The sequence below is a fragment of the Trichechus manatus genome, unplaced genomic scaffold, assembly GCF_000243295.1.
Source record: "Trichechus manatus latirostris isolate Lorelei unplaced genomic scaffold, TriManLat1.0 scaffold00030, whole genome shotgun sequence".
NCBI classification, from domain to species: domain Eukaryota; kingdom Metazoa; phylum Chordata; class Mammalia; order Sirenia; family Trichechidae; genus Trichechus; species Trichechus manatus.
In genome coordinates, this window is record NW_004443966.1 from 16,858,840 (window position 1) to 16,878,305 (window position 19,466).

The window sequence follows — 19,466 nt, forward strand, 5'->3', positions numbered from 1 at the left end:
CCAGGGCTGTTGTGAGGATTCAGAGAGTACACACGTTATCTGGCACCGAGTGGGTGCCTGAGTAATTACAGCTATTATCAGGACTCCTGGTACCTTCTCTGCGGCCTCCTCCACCCATCCCTGCCCCACCTGGCCCAGGCAGCCTCTCTGAGGGGCCTTCTCCAACCTTGCACAGCCTGTGTCAAGAGCTTTTGCTGCTGGGTCCAGGACACTTGTGGCAGCTCATCCCTGGGAGGACAGCTGGCCTGGGGCTGCCTTCCTCCTCGCCTTCAGGCCCTAGTTTAGTGTTGGCATACAGCAGGTGCTCAGAGCATTTCTGCGTAATTCAGGAACAGTGATGTCCCTGCTCTTGGCACCGTGTCTGGCAAATTGGGGGCACTTAGTATGTCTTAAGGAGCCCTGGAGGCGCAATGGTTAAGTGCTCGGCAGCTAATGGAAAGGTTAAAAAAAAACTGTTGCTGTGGAGTCAGTTCCTACTGTAGGGACCCTAGAGGACAGAGTAGAACTGCCCCACAGGGTTTCCAAGGAGTGGATGGTGGATTCAAACGGCCGGCCTTTTGGTTAGCAGCCACAGCTCTTAACCACTGTGCCACTAGGGCTCCAACTGGAAGGTGGGGGGTTCGAACCCACTAGTCGCTCCAAGGGAGAAAGATGTGGCAGCCTGCTTCCATAAAGATTACGTCGTGGAAACGCTATGGGGCAGTTCTACTCTGTCGTATAGGGTCACTATGAGTCAGAACTGACTTGATGGCAAAAGGTTTTGGGGGTTTTAGTAGATCTTTGTGAAATGATCAACTAAATGAATGGGACTGTGGAAGCACTTTCTGGATAGAACTTTTAATTTTCTGCCATTTTCTCCTCTTTCGATTCACCGTGGAAGCAGGAAAATTATCATCAGTTGTTGTTGTTAGGTGCCGTCAAGTCGGTTCTGACTCATAGCGACTCTGTCTACGCACAACGGAACAGGACGCTGCCTGGTCCTGCACCATCCTCACAATCCTTGCTGTGTTGGAGCCTATTGTTGCAGCCACTGTCTCAGTCGATCTCATTGAGGGTCTTCCTCTTTTTCGCTGACCCTCTACTTTACCAAGCATGATGTCCTTCTTAGGGACTGGTCCCTCCTAATAACATGTCCAAAGTACTTGAGATGAAGTCTCTCCGTCCTCGCTTCTAAGGAGCATTCTGGCTGTACTTCTTCCAAGACAGATTTGTTGCTTCTTCTGGCAGTCCATGGTATATTCAATATTCTTCACCAACACCATAATTCAAAGGCATCAATTCTTCAGTCTTCCATATTCATGGTTCAGCTTTCTCATGCATATGAGGCAATTGAAAATACCATGGATTGGGTCAGGCGCACCACAGTCTTCAATGTGACATCTTTGCTTTTTAATGCTTCAGAGAGGTCTTTTGCAGCAGATTTACCCAATGCAATACATTGTTTGATTTGTTATTAACAAATACTTATTTAGTGCCAAGCTTTCTGCTTTTCACAGGGATGACCTAATTTAAATCTGGTTACAACCCTATGGGAGTGAGTCCCTGGTTGGTGCAAACAGTTAATACATTTGGCTGTTAACTGAAAGGTTAAAGGTTTGAGTCCACCCAGATGCACCTTGGAAGAAAGGCCTGGTGATCTACTTCTGAAAAATCAGCCACTGAAAATCCAATAGAGGACAGTTCTTCTCTGACACATGTGCGGTCATCATGAGTTGGAATTGACTCAGGACAACTGGCTTATGAGGAAGGCACTGTCACTCTTTAGAAGACAGTGAAGCTCAGAAGGGTTCAGTAGCTTCTTAGGTCACATGATAGGAGGTGAGTGGCAGCAGGGATGTGACCCTAGGCTACCTAACTCTAGGCTTGGGCTCTAAACTTTTGCTCCTCGCTGCCTTTACTGCAGGGAGAAACGGGGCAGCGTGGCCTGCCCTCTGGCCTCCTCTGCAGCGTAAGGAAGCCCAGTCCCTCTGACTGCAGCCCCGAGGACCCGAGTCTAGGTTAAGGGGGAGCTCCTGAGGGATAAACCTCAGTGTGTGGTGACGGCACCACGCTGAGCTCTCCAAGGCCACGGCACCCAAAGCCCGGACCCCGTTAAGACTTTCATGAGCCCCTTTGCCTTCCTGGGCTCCTTCCTCCATGAATATATATATATAAAATTTTATTTTACGATTCCTTGATATAAAGACGAATATAATCCAGGCTGGGTTATCTTTTTCTTCTGATTGTAAAACAGGCACGGTGCTTACTTGTGACTACTGGGTTTAAGTCGGCCCTGAACAAAACAAACTTATACGGAAAGCGAGGAGCGGGCGTTCTGGTCTCCTAACCCGCCTCTGTCTCCGCAGGTCCCGCAGCGGATGGCGGCGGTGGAGGGCGCCCCCGAGGACGGCGGCGGCGGCGCCCCGGGTGTGTGGGGCGCCTGGGGTCCCTGGTCGGCTTGCTCGCGCAGCTGTAGCGGCGGAGTGATGGAGCAGACGCGGCCCTGCCTGCCTGGCTCATACCGCGCGCGCAGCCTGCCGCGGCCCGGTGCGCCCGCGCGCGCCTTCGCGGGCCACGTCGTGTCCGCCGTGCGCACGTCCGTGCCGCTGCACCGGAGCCGCGAGGAGTCCCGCGCCCTCAACGCCCGCCGCCAAGGCCACGCCGTGCTGCGCGGCAGCCGGCACCCGCAGGCCCAGGGCCGCGAACCCATGGTGGAAAGAAGGTACACCAGCTTCGGGACCCTGCCCGCCCCGCCACTGTCCCTGTCCTGGACGCGCTGTGCGCGCTGCTCTGGACCACGGACTCGGCGTGGCTGATACGTTGCTTCTGCCGGGTGGGGAGGAGTTCTTGGCTCCACACCTCTCTTTTCATCTTTTGATTTATTTTGCAGCCATTTAAAGGGCTAAGGCCGCTCCCAGCCCACTCTGTGGTTCTGGATAATCTTCAAAGGGAAGCTAATTTTGAGGACGCCCTTAGGCATCTTCAGGGAGGTCCTGTGAAAGGAGGGAGCCAGGAGTGAGGACACTCCGGTTCCTGTGCTCGCCTGGTGCAGGAGGGAAAAGAGGTCCCTGACTTCAGGCTGTGTGGACTGAGCAGAGGACACAAGACAAGAAGCACTTCTAATCAAAGCTGACATCAGTGAACATTTCCTGGGACAAGTCACTGTTGAATCTCGAGAGCCATAGATGCTCTAGACGCTCTAGGCTTAGGTTTCAGGTTTCTATGAACTTTTCTAGCAAGTTTCTCCGAAGTATTTTGAGAACACAGTGCTTTCAGTGTAAGTCTAATTAGAGACCTACCTGTTTTTAAAGGTCTTAATAAAATATAAAGTCAAAAAATGGCAGCGTGCCATCAAAAGAGTTGTATAGACCTAAAAAGTCTCACATGGCCAGACACAGGTAAATATGCTAAATCGGGGAGTACAGATTTATAATTAAAAAAACAAAAACAAAACAGTTACCGTGAAGTCGATTCTGAATCATGGCTGATTTTTCAGAAGTAGATTGCCAGGCCTTTCTTTTGATGTGCCTCTGTATGGATTTGAACCTCCAACATTTTGGTTAGCAGCCAAGCTGCGGTTTACTGATGGAGCCCTAGTGACGCAACCCTTAAGCACTTGGCTGCGGACCAAAACATTGGCGGTTCAAACCCACTCCGCAGCTCCGTGGGAGAAAGACCTGGTGGTCTGCTTCTGTAAAGACTGCAGCCTAGAAAACTCTGTGAGGCAGCTGGAATCGACTGGATGGCACCCAGCAACAACAAAAAGTTTACTGAATGGATGCTTTGTAATAGGCACTGCTGTTACCACTTTACATTGACAACCCTATGAGATAGATATCCCCATTTTAGAGGTGAAAACACGGAGGCCCAGAGAAGTAGAGTAACTTGCCCAAGGTTACACAGCTAATAAGTGAGGAGTCAGAATTCGAACCCCGGCAGTCATGGCTCGTCAGGACCTGATAAGGTAGATAGTACACCTGAGGAATCTGAGACTCTAAGAGCTTAAATAACCACCCAGATCCAGCAAAAAAGCTAGGATGTGAAGGTGGTGCTCCTTACCCACAGGTCCCTGCAGCCTTCAGCCTCCTGCCAGCCACCAGCTATGGGGGTGGAGGGCAGGGACCAGGTGGGGCCGAGTGGTAAGCGGGCTTCTGCAAAGCGCCTGTGGTTGAGAACCAAGCAGAGCCTCCCAGGGAACAGGTTCTCTCCTTGTTGGCCGCAGGCCTGTGCTGCAGGCATTTTAGCCCCGTGTGTTTTGGCAGCAGGGATTTTTTTCTTCTAACTTATTGACAAGGGGCCAGTTACTGTTTACTGTGAATTCCTACCAGTTTTTATCATGCTGTTGTAATCTGACAGTTTCAGAGGAGACAATCCAAATATTAGCCTGGGTGGCCTGTTCTGCCGACAAATGTCATGCTCTTCCCGGCTGATGAAGATAATACTTGCTTATATTTATCAGTCGTTAGGAACGTGCGTAGGGTACGTGACCCCATGGAGAGGTATGTGAGAGCGCTGTCTGGGTGGCTGTCTGCTCCACTCTGTTTCAGGTTTGAAGTTTGGGGCAGAGGCTGTTAGCCCTTAGATGTTTGAGGAACTGTTAACATTGAGATGCTAGGGAACTGAAAACTTAATTGGAACCAGATAACAACTAAAACAAACTATTCAGCCTTCCAGCAAATATTTATTAAGCATCTACTATGTTGCAAGGCCCCGGGAAAGACACAAAAGTGAATGAAGACCAGGATGTGGGGCCTCAAGGCTCTTAACAGGCTAGAGCAGCTGTTTTCAGGCCTACTGCTTTTTGTTTTTTTTTTTTTAAGCAGAAGAATCCTTTTGTAAAATCATTCTTAGATGGAGTCTGAGTTTGTAACACAGACAAAAGGCTGCTCTTGCTGAAGCATCAGATGCATTGCTGGTAATATGTCCAAATGCAGCAGTGGTTTTCAACCTTGGCTGACCCATCAAATCCTCTGGCCATCTTTTCAAAATCTTGACACCCATGCCCTATCCCAGACCAATTAAAGTCCTCAAGAACACTAAATTAGTTAATATATGTCGGGTGGGGGGGCAGCTCAACTTTTTTGCTGCTCTGCACATGCCCATGAATGACTGCAAAAGTGCCACAAGTATTGATCTTAGGGTTACAAATACATTTTAGTGAGTCGGCTAATTTGCAAATATAGAATCCATGAATAACGAGATCAACTGTCCGACGGAATCTCTGGGGGTCATCTTCAGACGTTGGTATGATTCCCATCCAGCTCAGGCTAAGAACCACTGGTCTAGAAGTGCCTCTTTGGAACCTCAAGTTTCCATGGAAAAGAGTTTGGGAATCATATTGTCTAGTGGAATTATCAAGCTTTGGCGAGCACATAGCAGAACCACTTGCAGGCGCATGGGGGAGACTTGTTAAAGACAGAGCTGCCGGGGCCCACCATCTCCCTAACCTGATAGAGATTCTGATTTGTAGGTCTGTGGTGTGACGTAGTAGTTTCATTTTAGGTGATTCTGATATACTCCAGAGTTTGAGAACCACTGCTCTAGAGGGTTGGAAAAGACATGTATTGAGTCAGAATCGACTCAACACCACAAAACAACATAACATTATGTTTGTTAAGTGATCGATCGAGTAAGAAATGGTACCAGTAATGATGATGGCTATCATTTTGGAGCATGTGCTCTCTGCAGGCGCTTTGTCAAATGCATTATCGCATCTGGAGCTCATGTAGCTCTATAAGGCAGATACTGTTATTCACATTTTACAGATGAGGAAACTGAGGGTGGGGACATGGGGAGAAATGACTTGCTCACGATCACCCAATTCAGAAGCAACAGAATTCAAACGTACGTCAGTCGGAGCCCAGCACAAACGTTCTTTTCACTGAAGTGGGTATTTTGAAATTTACAGATGAGGTTGCTCACTTTCACTGGGTATGTTCAGAAGAGCTGCTTGGAGGTTGAACCACGGAAAGTAGATGGGATTTGGTAGCCAAGGCTGAAAACGGAAGATGTGCTGCTTATCTTTGGAAATTAACTGCGTCTCTTCCTTGCCATATTCACTCCTCTAACAGGAGAAATCTTTGCTTCTAGTATTAGGTACCACCCAAACCAAACCAAACCAAACCCATTGGTGTCGATTTGATTCCAACTCATAGTGACCCTATAGGACAGAGTAGAACTGCCCCAGAGGGTTTCCAAGGCTGCAATCTTTATGGAAGCAGACTGCCACACCTTTCAGTTAGCAGCCGAACACTTAACTACGGTGCCATCAGGGCTCCTTAGTAGGTACCAAGGGGGTTCAAAAATTAGAAGACCTGGTCACAAAACACAGTGTGTGCCTAGAAAAGGTAGATGTGACCAGTGTTCAGAAAGAGGGGAAATCCTTGGTGGATGGAGCAGTCAGGGAGGACTGCACAGAACCTGCCCTTGATGAATAAATAGAATCTACTTAGCTGGAATATATCTGGAAACTTCTTGCACCCACTTGCTTCTGTATCAAGCCTCTAACTCATTAAAACACACACACACACACACACACACACACACACACACACAAACAATACAAACCCCATTCTAAAAGCCTTTAAGATAATGTCAGTCTTTATTGGAGCTCTCCCAGGGGTCCTAAGTGGAGTTTTTACAACACATTGCAGAGTGAAACATCCTAAAAATCCTTTTCAGACATCCCTTCGTACCCCCAATTTGACTCCTCCCACTCACATCTCTCCCGTCTTTTCTTTCTTGACTTCTTCCCAGTCTCTTTCCAGGAACTGTTTTTCCCTGGCCAGCTCCAGGAGCTTTCTTACATCTACCCCATTGCTCATCAGTGCCATTCCCTGTCCTCCCTCCTTGTCATTTGATGTCCTTGTCCCTGCTGTGTTTAGCTGAGTGACATGGGGGGGAGGAGGCATGACCATGAGGCTCTGTGTCAGGGAGGTGACAGAAGCTTGGTGGAAGAGTAAATAAATAGGATGCCTTATGTTGAAAAGGAGTCCCCAGGTCGCACAAACAGTTAATTAGTGGACTAGTAACTGAAAGGTTGGTGGTTTGAACCCACCCAGTGGGTCTGTGGGAAGAAGGTCTGGTGATCTGTTTCTGTAAAGATTATAGCCATGAAAACTCTATGGAGCAATTCTACTCTGTAAAACATGGGGTCGCCATGAGTCAGAATCAACTGGATGGCAACTGGTTACTGATTATGTTGAAAAGTCTTAATCACTCAAAGTGGATAGCCTCAGGCTCTTATTACAGAGGTTTGCTTACCAAGATGATTGGAAATATCTAAATTCCAACTCATTCTTCAGTTATTTGAAGAAAAAAAATACAGCTGTGTAAAACAGCCCAATCAAACCATGCATAAGACCACATAACAGTGAGCACAGGCACTCTGGACCAGGGAGCCCTGACGCCATGTTCTTGCTCTGTTCCTTCCTAGATGTGGGACCTGGCTGAGCCTGTTTCCTCATCTGTAATATGTGGATAATAATTTCTTCCTCATAGGATCAGTTTGAGGATTAAACAGAAAAACAGATATCAATTGCCTGGCACAATAGATGCCAATCATTTGCTTCTCTGCGATTCCAGGTCCAAGATGCTTTGAGGGGGGATTGGCCTTCCTTTTCTTTAAAGATGATGAAACCGAAGCTCTGAGAGGCCAAGTGGCTTGCTTAAAGTCACTCGACAGGTTGGCATGTGACTCTCCAGCTCTGTGTCTAGCACCTACCATGCATATGGGAATGACATTTTTCAAACCAAAGTTTGGAATTCTTCTTGTTGTTGTTAGGTGCCGTCAAATCGATTTTCGACTCATAGCAACCCTGTGTGACAGCAGAACTGCCCCATAGGGTTTTCTTGGCTGTAATCTTTAAGGAAGCAGATCGCCATGTCTTTTCTCCCATGGAGCCGCTGGGTAGGTTCAAACGGCCAAATTTTGGTTAGCAGTTCCTTGGGTTTGGAATAGATTTCTATTTAAGTATTGGTCCTGGTTTATTAAAAATATAATTATCTGAAAATATAATTTTCTTAAGAGAAGAGACACACACAGACACGTGTGTGGTGTTTATTATGTGCAGCATGTGAATTGTAAACAAGTGTGCTGCTTCACATTCAGGTCCCAATAGCCCCAGAAAGTTGGTGGGTAGGGATTATAGGAGGCAGAGCCGGGGGGGCAATGCATTCAGTTTGAACAGGTTAAGTCTGAGGTGCCTGAGGGGCTGTCTGTGTGGATGAATCTTTCTCTGTTGAGTTTCTTCCCTTTGTTGTGCTGTTGTTTCTCCTCCCCTGGGACTTTGCCTTATCAGACAACTTGACTTAATACTAATGAAAGGTTTGGCCTATATGCCACATTGCTGAGGCTACGCGCCCAAATGGTCACTGGCTGAGTATGGTCAGGTGAGCTGCCTGATGGTATCTGAGAATCAAGGAAAGGAGGCCCGGAGTGGTCTCAGTAAGGGTGGGAGGCCAGGCTGGGGCCGTTGACTCGTTGCCCACCAGGCCTGGGCAGACAGCTTCAGTGTGTGGAGAGGGTGGTTGGAGACTGTGGTAAACTGTGGAGAGACTCCCTGGCGAAGGGGCAGCTGTTACTCAGCCTCAGCCAGTTGTTGCCATGGGGAAATGGGGGCCCAGCTTTGCCAAACTTTTCCACTCTCCAAGAGAAAGTGAAAATATGGATTTTTAATGTGAAATCTCCCAATTTGAAAATATTGGCAACTAATTTCTCAAATTTTCACCAGAATTCAAGCCAAGCAAAACATGACTTCTGGCCACATTCAGCCTACAAAGGCCATCAGTTTGCTACTCGTGGCCAAGGGAAACGTCAGGAGGATGAGAGGGGACCAGGGGACAAGAGGGCGGGACCAACCTGGGAGATTCTGCCTGGGCTCTGAAATCAGACCTGTGTAGGCTTGAATTCTGGTTCTGTTACTAGCTCTGTGAGCTTAAGAAAGTTATGTAAGTTCTCTGAGCCTCAGAGGCTTCATCTTTTAAATGAGAGTAATAACAATACCTATCACATATTAATTAAATGAAAGAATACATTCATATTGCCTGGCCCATGGAGCCCTGGTGGCACAGTGGTTAACAGCTCGGCTGCTAGCCAAAAGGACTCAAAGGCACCGGGTTTGGTTTTTGGGGTTTTGGTATTTCCTGGCCCATAGTGGAAACCATGGTGGTGTAGTGGTTAAGAGCTATGGCTCCTAACCAAAAGACTGGCAGTTCGAATCCACCAGGCACCCCTGGGAAACCCTATGGGGCAGTTCTACTCTGTCCTATAGGGTCACTATGAGTTGGAATCGACTGGACAGCAGGGAGTTTGGTTTTGGTTTTGGTCCATAGTAGGTGCTCAAGAAATTGTAGCTGTAATTTAGAAGTCATATGGGGCAGGAGGGATCAGGTGGAAAACTGGGGCCACACAGGAAGACAAGGAGCCAGTACTGAGATTTGGTCCTGGAGCCTGGGTATGGTCCACATCCCAGGGCCTGGGCTTCCTGCTGTCTGCCCGTTGTTGGTGTGGCCTGCTCAGAAAGGCCCTCCACAAAGGGTACACTCCCCCGTTAGCCATCACGGGGACACAACGTTGAGCATGGAATGAGGGAGCATCCGGAGTGCTGTTATGAAGTCTGTTGGCCAAACCTGCAGGCTGAACTCCTTCAGTCTGGAGCCTTCCCAGAGGCCAGCGGATGGGAGAGGAGGGTGCAGAACATGCAGCAATGCAGTAACTCGCACCTGTGAAACTGAAGACATTCCTCAGTAGGAGAAAGTTCCCCCTCAGTTTCTGGGGAATGGATATCTGTAGACCGAAGGGGAGGGCAGTGGTAGTTCAGTGGCAGAATTCTTGCCTTCCAGGCAAGAGACCGTGGTTCAACTCCTGACCCATGCACCTTATGGGCAGCCACTACCTGTCTGTCACTGGAGGCTTGCGTGTTGCTCTGATACTCAACGGGTTTCAGTGGAGCTTCCAGACTAAGACAGACTAGGAAGAAAGGCCTGGCAATATACTTCCAACAAATTAACCAATGAAAACCGTGCTGATCACAATGGTCAGTTTGCTCCTTTGTATATGGGGTCACCATGAGTCAGGGGCAGACTCAAGGGCAGCTAACAACAACAACAGACTGGAGGGGGCTCCCCTTTTGCAACACTGAAAACAAAAACGATTTCTTCGCATTTCCAAAACGGCTAGCAAAAATGGCATCCAGAGAGAGTCTCCTGTTGCCCAGAGCCCAAATACATAACCTTACAGACCAAAAAACCAAAACCCATTGATGTCGAGTCAATTCCAACTCACAATGATCCTGTAGAACAGCGTAGAACTGCCCCATAGGGTTTCCAAGGATGTAAATCTTTAAGGAGTGAAGGTGCTGGTGGGTTCGAACGGCCAACCTTTTGGTTAGTAGCTGAGCAGTTAACCACTGTGCCACCAGGGCTCCAACCTTAAAGAAGCCTGTTGTAAGAGTCCACTAGCCAGTTTAATTCAGCTTCTGCCAAGGCAGGATATGAGAGCAGCACCCTCCTACTTCACTTGGAACTCCAGGTAACTTCACTTCTCTGGCTGCCAAAGAGCCCATTGTTAAAGGCGTTCTTTTCCAGAGTTCTTCCTTCCACTTGCTGCCTATGTTAGCCTTTGTTTTCCTGGTTATTACAGACACTAACCAGCTGAACTGTATGGTTTAAAATCAAGAAGGATATGCATCAGAGCTGCATCCTTTCACCATACTTATTCAATCTGTATGCTGAGCAAATAATCCGAGAAGCTGGACTATATGAAGAACAATGTGACATCAGGATTGGTGAAAGACTCATTAACAACTTGCAGTATGCAGATGACACAACCTTGCTTGCTGAAAGTGAAGAGAACTTGAAGCACTTACTGATGAAGATCTAAGACTACGGCTTTCAGTATGGCTTATAGCTCAATATAAAGAAAACAAAAATCCTCACAACTGGACTAATAAGCAACATCATGATAAATGGAGAAAACATTGACATTGTCAAGGATTTCATTTTACTTGGATCCACAATTAACACCCATGGAAGCAGCAGTCAGGAAATCAAACGATGTATTGCACTGGGCAAATCTGCCACAAAAGACCTCTTTAAAGTGTTAAAAAGCAAAGATATCACTTAGAGGACTAAGGTGCACCTGACCCAAGCCATGATATTTTTGATCACCTCATACGCATACGAAAGCTGGACAATAAATAAGGAAGACCAAAGAAGAATTGATGCCTTTGAATTGCGGTGTTGGCAAAGAATATTGAATATACCATCGACTGCCAGAAGAACAAACAAGTCTGTCTTGGAAGAAATACAGCCAGACTGCACCTTGGAAGCAAGGATGGGTAGACTTTGTCTCATGTACTTTGGACACGTTATCAGGAGGGATCAGTCCCTGGAGAAGGACACGTAACGCTCGATAAAGTAGAGGATCAGTGAAAAAGAGGAAGACCCTCAATGAAATGGATTGACACAGTGGCTGCAACAGTGGGCTCAAGCATAACAAGGATCGTAAGGATGGCGCAGGACCGGGCAGTGTTTCGTTCTGTTATACACAGGGTCACTATGAGTCCGAACAGACTCAATGGCACCCAACAACAACAACCAGCTGGAATCTGGAGAATGGGAGGCTTGGTGGCTTTAATTCAGAGATTTTCAAGGTAGAGAGCACCCATCTCCTCCCCTGGGGGGCTTTGCCAAATTGGGAACTTAGGCAAACACTTGTAGGAGCCTAGGACCTCCAAGTCATAGCTTTGAAAGTCACAGCCACTGTACCAATGGGTGGAGTGTGTCATACCTCTCGGGTGCTTGGAACAGAAAGAGGTTGAGGAAGGTGGGCCTCACGGAACCTACAGGAGAAATGGAGAGAGTTTCCTGTTGGGTGGTGGTCTGGGTCAAGGGTGCTATTATTGTCCAGTCTATGTAGACCTATATCTCAAGGCGCAGTTTGTGGTCAGCTCTTGATTGTTGGTTTTTTGAAATACAATTCTTCGCTTGTTTTTTATCTGTTAACCAGACCTTCAGGTAACAAGGATGAATGGGAACTAACACATTCTGAGAGGCTCTGACCTCCTGATTGTTAAGAATTCAGCTTCTGGAATTGTCAAGTCTGATTTCTCAACCCAGCTCTACCTCTCACTAGCTGTATCTTGCTGGTTTTACTTAACCTTTTCCTCATGGGGATAATAATACATCTACCTCATTGGGTTGCTGTGAATTGGATAATCCACACAAAGTGCTCAGCAGAGTGGGGCACCTGATAAATACTCAGTAAAAGTGGCTTATGGTTAGATCAAGACATCATGGTTGGTAAAGTAGAGGGTCAGCAAAAACGAGGGAAACTCTCAGTGAGATGAATTGACGCAATAGCCACAACAATAGACTCAAACATACCAATGATCATGAAGATGGTGATGACTGGGCAACGTTTTTCTTATACACAAAGTTGCTATGAGTCGGAGCTGACTTGACAGCAACTAACAATAACAAAGGTGGCTTCTAGTATGGCTGGGTGTCTTCCATGTGTCAGGCGCATTGGTGGGAGCTTTAGATGTGTTTTATCTCATCTACACCACAACCCATGTGGCAGACTTAAATTATTCCCATTTTATGGATGACAGACTCGAGAGTCAGGGAGTAAATATCCAGGTCAAGTTCACACAGAAGGAAAGCAAGAGATTCAGAATTTAAACCCAAGACTGTGCTACATCATATTCCTCTCAGACTTGTACTTCTATAAAGCCTTTTTCAAAGTTAAAAGTATCACTTATTACTTAAGCTAAATTCGATAAACTATTATCTCTCTGAGATAGAAAATGAAATCTTTCTCCAGTATCTACCCCAAAACTTAGCATTTTATCTAGGGACACTGAAACTGGTTCTGTGGTGAACTCCAAAGTCTGCTGGAAGCCTGAGGGAAACGCCAAACAGCAGGGGTAGAAGCCTGCAGGCAAGAGTGAGCGTGTCATGTTCTGGAAGTCGTACATGGTCTAATGTGGCTGGAGCATAGACTGTATATGAGGGAGTGTCAGATGCGACTGGAGAAGCCTGTGGGCTCCTTTCCAGGGAGGACCTTCTAAGCATCCCTAAGGGGATTGAACTAGAAATTCTGTGAGAAAGACAATCCCTATAAACACGGATGACCAACTCTTTCCTGTTTTTAAGCATGACTATGGAGCCCTGGGGTGACCTGGTGGTGCAGTGGTTAAGAGCTTGGCTGCTAACCAAAAGGTCGGCAATTTGAATCCACCAGCCACTCCTTGGAAACCCTATGGGGCAGTTCTGCTCTGTCCTATGGGGTTGCTGTGAGTCGGAATCGACTCAGTGGCCAGTGGGTTTGGTTTTTGGCTTGATGGAGCCCTGGTGGCGCAGTGGTTAAGAGCTTGGCTGCTTACCAAAAGGTCAACAGTTTGAATCCACCAGCCACTCTTTGGAAGCCCTGTGGGGTAGTTCTACTCAATCCTATAGGAATTGACCTAATGACAATTTTTTTTTAAAATGTACTGTTATGGATTGAATTGTGTCCCCCAGAAATGTGTGTAAACTTGGGAAGGTCACGATTCCCAGTATTGTGTGATCGTCTACATTTTGTCATCTGACGTGATTTTCCTATGTGTTGTAAATCCTACCTCTATGATGTTAATGAGGCAGGATTAGAGGCAGTTATGTTAATGAGGCAGGACTCAGTCTATAAGATTAGGTTATATTTTGAATGAATCTCTTTTGAAATATAAAAGAGACACGTGAATATAGAGATATGGGGACCTCAGGCCACCAAGAATGAAGAATCAGGAGGGGAGCACTTCATTTGGATCCGGGGGCCCTTCTCTAAGAAGCTTCTAGACCAGGGGAAGATTGGTAACAAGGACCTTCCTCCAGAGCTGAGAGAGAAAGCCTTCCCCTGGAGCTGGAACCCTGAATTTGGACTTCTAGCCTCCTAAACTGCGAGAGAATAAATTTCTGTTTGTTAAAGCCACCCACTTGTGGTATTTATGTTATAGCAACACTAGATAACTAAGATATGTACCCAGTGCATACTGGGTCTAAATCTCTCTTTGGTGTTCCTGTGATTTTCAGAATGTCTGACTGTGTCAGCCCCATCTCTGTAAACCTTAAGAAGCCAGGGTTAATTGACTGGGGTGCTTAGTTTCTTACTGCTGTTATAATACTTAACACACTCCTAGTGGCTAAAAACAACACAAATTTACTCTTATAGTTCTGTAATTTAGAAGTCTAAAGTCAAGGTGTCAGCAGGGAGGCTTTGGGAGGCTTCCTTCTGGAGGTTTCATGGGAGAATCTGTTTCTTGCATTTTTCACCTTCTAGAGGCTGCCTGCGTTCCTTGGCTTGTGGCCCTTTCCTCGCATCACTCCACCCTCTTGCTTCCATCATCATAGCTCCTATGACTAACTCTGATCCCCTGCTTCTCTCTTATAAGGACACTTAGGATTACATTGGGCCCACTCAGATAATCCAGGATAATCTCTCCATCTCAAGATCTTTAATTTAATCACATCTGCAAAAATCCCTTTTGCCTTGTACGGTAATATTCACTGGTTCTGGAGATTAGGACACAAGTATGTTTAGGGGGCCACTGTTTAGCCTGCCATAATTGCACTTGGACTTTTGGGGACTTAAGAATACCAAGTCATAGGACAATTTCTGTGCTAGCAGGACTACCTGCTACTGTTTCCCACATCATGCCTGGTTGGTGTCCATGGGAAATTCAGCAGTACTGTTATTTTCTGTGCCGTCGAGTCAATTCTGACTCATAGCGACCCTGTAGGCCTATAGGACAGAGTAGAACTGCCCCATCGATTTTCCAACGAGCGGGTGGTGGATTCAAACTGCTGACCTTTTGGTTAGCAGCCAAGCTCTTAACCACTGCTACTTCCCAGAAAAAAAGGAGAAGGGGAAAAAACCATCTTTCTCCACCTGACTTTAAAGTGTTCTTTCAACACGTGGTATTAATTAGGGACAGTGACTATAATGAAGTTAAAGACAATGGATGTCTGAGGCAGCTTGGTATAGGTCTTTATTCAAAATCCAGAGTTCAGTTCCCAGCTCTGCCTTTAATTCTTTGATGCCGGACAAGTCATGTCATTTCCCTGGGCCTTGGTTTCCACATGTCTAAAATAAAGGGGTCCAATTCCATTCATTAAGGTCCCTTGCTATACGTCGATGCATTACTGGTGCCCAATTGCTGTTTTAAATGTTCCCATCATCATTTCTGCCATCCAGTGTAATGGAAAGAGAAGACAGTGACTGGGACACACAGCTTTCAGACATGTCTTCAACACGCTTCTGGAATGCGATGGGTTTTCTTCTGTAGATGCATTGACATCACAACCCTTCAAATCCCTCTGTTCAGACTTCTGCCTCATAATGTGAGTTTTCTTAAAAGCGTCATTCACACATCTGATTTATTCTTTTGGTCTCCCTCTGGGCTTCAGCCCTTCTCTATTAGAAGCGTTTGCGTTTCTTACCTTAGAGAAAGCCTTGGGCTGGGAGTCATTAAACCCCACTTCCTGTCTCAGCTCCATTATTTGCTAGCTGGGTGACCTACGGGAATCACTTAATCTCATCTGTAAAATATGGATAATTACATGTCCTCTGTCTCCTGCACTGGCCTGGTATGGGGTCAAATGAGGTAAATGCTGTAAAAGTACTTTGAAAAATGTAAGACACTCTTCAAGAACAACATGGCTTGGTTATTTGATTATTACTGACCAGAGCCCCGTGCCCCTTTCTGTAATTTCCTTGTGTGGATGTGTGCATGTACACAAATGTGTGTGCAGGAATGTGTGCATGTGTATATATGTGTGAGCGTGGATGTGTGTGTGTTTGCAGAAGTGTGTGCATGTGTATGAGTGTGTGCAGAAATGTGTGTGTGTATGTGTTGTCAGAAGTGTGTGCATGTGTATGTTTGTATGTGTGTTTGTGTGTGCAGAAGTGTGTGCACATGTATGTGTGTGCACAGAAGTGTGCACATGTATGTGTGTCTGTGTGTGTGCAGAACTGTGTGTGTGCAGAAGTGTGTGCACATGTATGTGTTTGCGTGTGTGTGCAGAACTGTGCACGTGTATGCATGTTTGTGTGTGTGCTAAAGTGTGTGCATGTGTATGTGTGTTTCCATGTGTGCAGAAGTGTGTGCATGTGATGAGTGTGTGTGCGCAGAAGTGTGTGTGCTTGTGTATGAGTGTGTGCTGAAGTGTGTGCACGTGTATTCATGTTTGTGTGTGTGTGCAGAAGTGTGTGCGTGTGTATGTTTGTGTGTGTTTGTGTGGGCGTATGTGTGTATGTGTGCAGAAGTGTGTGTGAGTGCGTGTGTGCAGAAGTTGTGTGTGTGTGCAGAAGTGTGTGCATGTGTATGTGTGTGTATGTGTGTATGTGTGTATGTGTGCAGAAGTGTGTGCGTGTGTATGAGTGCGTGTGTGCAGGAGTGTGTGCATGCGTATGAGTGTTTGCATGTGTGTGCAGCGTGTGTGCATGCATGAGTGTGTGTGGGTGCCTGTGTATGAATGTGTGCATGTGTATGGATGTGTATGTGAGCAGGGCTTCAAATCAGTTCATTCCGGTTTGAACCCCTGCTGAGAATTTGCATTTCCACCCCATTTATACCGAATCAGAATCTACAGTTTAACATGATCCCCAGGTGATTCTTACATATAATGAATTTTGAGGCCCACTGCTCTACTGATGGTTCTCAGCATTGGTCCTTAACCAGCTGCATTGACATTGCCTGGGAACTTGTTAGAAATGCAAATTCTCAGCAGGGAACTTAGAAATTCAAATTATCAGCAGAGGTTTGAACCAGAAGGAATAGGTTCGAAACCCTGGTGTGCATGTGTATGAGTGTGTGCATGCACGTGTGTGTATATGCGTTTTCACTCCAAAGGTTCATTAGTTTTGAAACAGGGCAGACAGGATCAGGCCCAGATCACAGACTTTACCCATCCATTCCCTCCTCCCCAGGGAACTGTCCCTGGCTGTAGATAGGACTCATTTGTTTTTTCAGCTCCTCCTTTCCTGCCCACTTTCTTGGAGTCTGTTTGCATTTCATCATTAATAACTCTGGAGCACTATGTTATTTCTGTCCTGGGGGCCCCTGGAGCTGAGTGGACCCCTTCATGATTCTGGATAAGGAAACGTGCTGTTAATTAAACTTCACAAAGCCACATGCCGATTTCCTGACCCTCAGTTGATAGCTAGGGAGTCTTGTTACATTCAGGGGGGCCAAAACCACATGCTAGGGAAAAGGGAGCTCGTTGGCCTTGTGTGCATTTCTCCTTGGAAAACGTCCCTGGCCATTCAGGGCAGTTAGCAGAGAAAGCAGGTACGTCTGTTTGAAATACACACTCCGCGTTTTTGGTGTTTTATGTCCTCCTCCAAGGAAAATTTGGTTTCTTTACCTTCTGAGGCAGGAATTCTACTTAGTCTCTATATTGTTTGACAGGAAGTTACCTGTTGATGCTAACCGGATAAAGGGTGTTTCAATATGCTTTGTTTTCTAAATCGGAAATCTGATCCTTTTTTTCAGTAGTAAACTTTGCAGCAGAGCTGGGCCGGCTGGTATGTACATTTCTGCCTGTAGGTTAGGAAACACTGGAGCCAGATTTTAGGCTTGAGTTACTCTGATCTCAGACAAGGCTCCAAAAAGTCCTTGTTCATTTCTTGTGGCCATGGGCGGATTAACTGGTAAGCACGGTATGCACCAGTTCATAGTAAGCAAGGTACGCAAGGGCTTAATTGGCCTTACTTACTAATCTGCAGTGCACAATTTCACCTGGTTTTCACCACAAACCCAGGTGACACTGTGCACTACAGATTAGTAACTAAGCACAATTAAGCCCGTGCATACCTTGCTTATTGGGTAATCCGTCCCTGCTTGTGGTATTTCCTTAAGTGACAGAAGTATTTCATTAGTTATCAGAAGAAAGATCACATTCGCCGTAAGAAAGCTGCATTGAACCCCCTCCAAGCAATTCATAACTCTGGGTTCCGGAAGAAAGATACAGTGGATTATGGAAAAAGCCTGACTACGATGTGTGTGTCTTAGAAGGGGAATCTCAACTTTGCATCTGGAATCCCCTAGGGTTTCTATTTTGAGTGCCTGGTGGCAGCCTAGGATGAGATGCCTTCATATGTAAGGATCGAATACGAGGAAGTTTTCCTGCTATGCTTCTGGGTTACTGTCGTTTCCTTCACACATCCTACCTGCCAGAGCTTGCACACGTTGTTGATTCATAGGTGGTAATGACAGCCATTTATATAGCACCTACTGCGTGCCACATTATTTACATGTGCAAACAGCCCCATTTTACAGTTGTGGACACTGAGTTGAGATAAAGGAGGTCCCAGGGTCCGGTACCAGTAAGGCACAGAACTAGGATATGAATACAGTGTTGCCTGACTCCAAAGCCCCTACTCTTTCTACTGGCACCCTGAGCCTACAGATTGGATACAAATAATTTACTTGTGCATGAGACAGTTCAGGGGACAACTTCTGTGGTGGAGCTATACACCCTCTCCTCACTTATGGACATTGTAGTTTCCAGAGGCCAAGTTGTTACGCAAAATTGGCATTATGTGAAAATGGAGGATGACCACGTCGGATCACAAAATGGAGAATGACCACATCATTACATAACTGCCAAACTACATTATTACACAACTGCCAGACCACTGAGAATCATGGCCCAGCCAAGCTGACCCGTAACCATCACAACCAGCGTTACTCTCGCCTTGCACCTTGGTGTTCGTTACTGCCAAACGTATATTGTTAATGTGCAAAATAGCTAGATAGTAGATTTTTACTATCATCATGAATGTAAAATGTTAGATAACGACAGTAGAGAAGTGAGGAGAAGGTGTATTACATGTGGCTTCTGTCTTAGTTATCTAGTGCTGCTATAACAGAAGGACCATAAGTGGATGGCTTTAACAAAGAGAAATTCATTCTCTCACAGTCTAGGAGGCTATAAGTCCAAATTCAGGGTGCCAGCTCCAGGGGAGGGCTTTCTCTGCGGCTCTGGGAGAAGGTCCTTGTCATCAATCTTCCCTGGTCTAGGAGCTTCTTAGGCTCAAGGACCCTGGGTTCACATGACACACTCCACTCCTGGCGCTGCTTTCTTGGTGGTATGAGGTCCCCCTGTCTCTCTGCTCACTTCTCTCTTTTATATCGCAAAAGAGATTGACTCAAGACACAACCTAATCTTGTAGGTTGAGTCCTGCCTCGTTAACATAAATGCCGCTAATCCCACCTCATTAACATCACAGAGGTAGGATTTACAACACATAGGAAAATCACATCAGATGATAGAATGGTGGACAGTCACACAATACTGGGAATCATGGCCCAGCCAAGTTGACACACACATTTTGAGGGGACACAATTCAGTACATAACAGCTTCCTTGTTGGTTCTCTCGAAAACGTGCTAACAGCCCCTCTGAGGGCTTTCTAGAGCCTCGCTTTCTTATCAGCCCATAGGCCCT

At 46.4% G+C, this 19,466-nt stretch overlaps 1 protein-coding gene across 1 annotated transcript in view; it reads left to right on the forward strand.

Moving 5' to 3' along the window:
* THSD4 (thrombospondin type 1 domain containing 4) overlaps positions 1-19,466 on the forward strand; it is a 677,983-nt gene that overhangs the window by 69,205 nt on the left and 589,312 nt on the right. Inside the window, exon 3 of the mRNA XM_004374710.2 lies at positions 2,346-2,701. Coding sequence (XP_004374767.1) covers positions 2,346-2,701 — 356 coding nt within the window. The remainder of the gene's footprint in view (positions 1-2,345; positions 2,702-19,466) is intronic.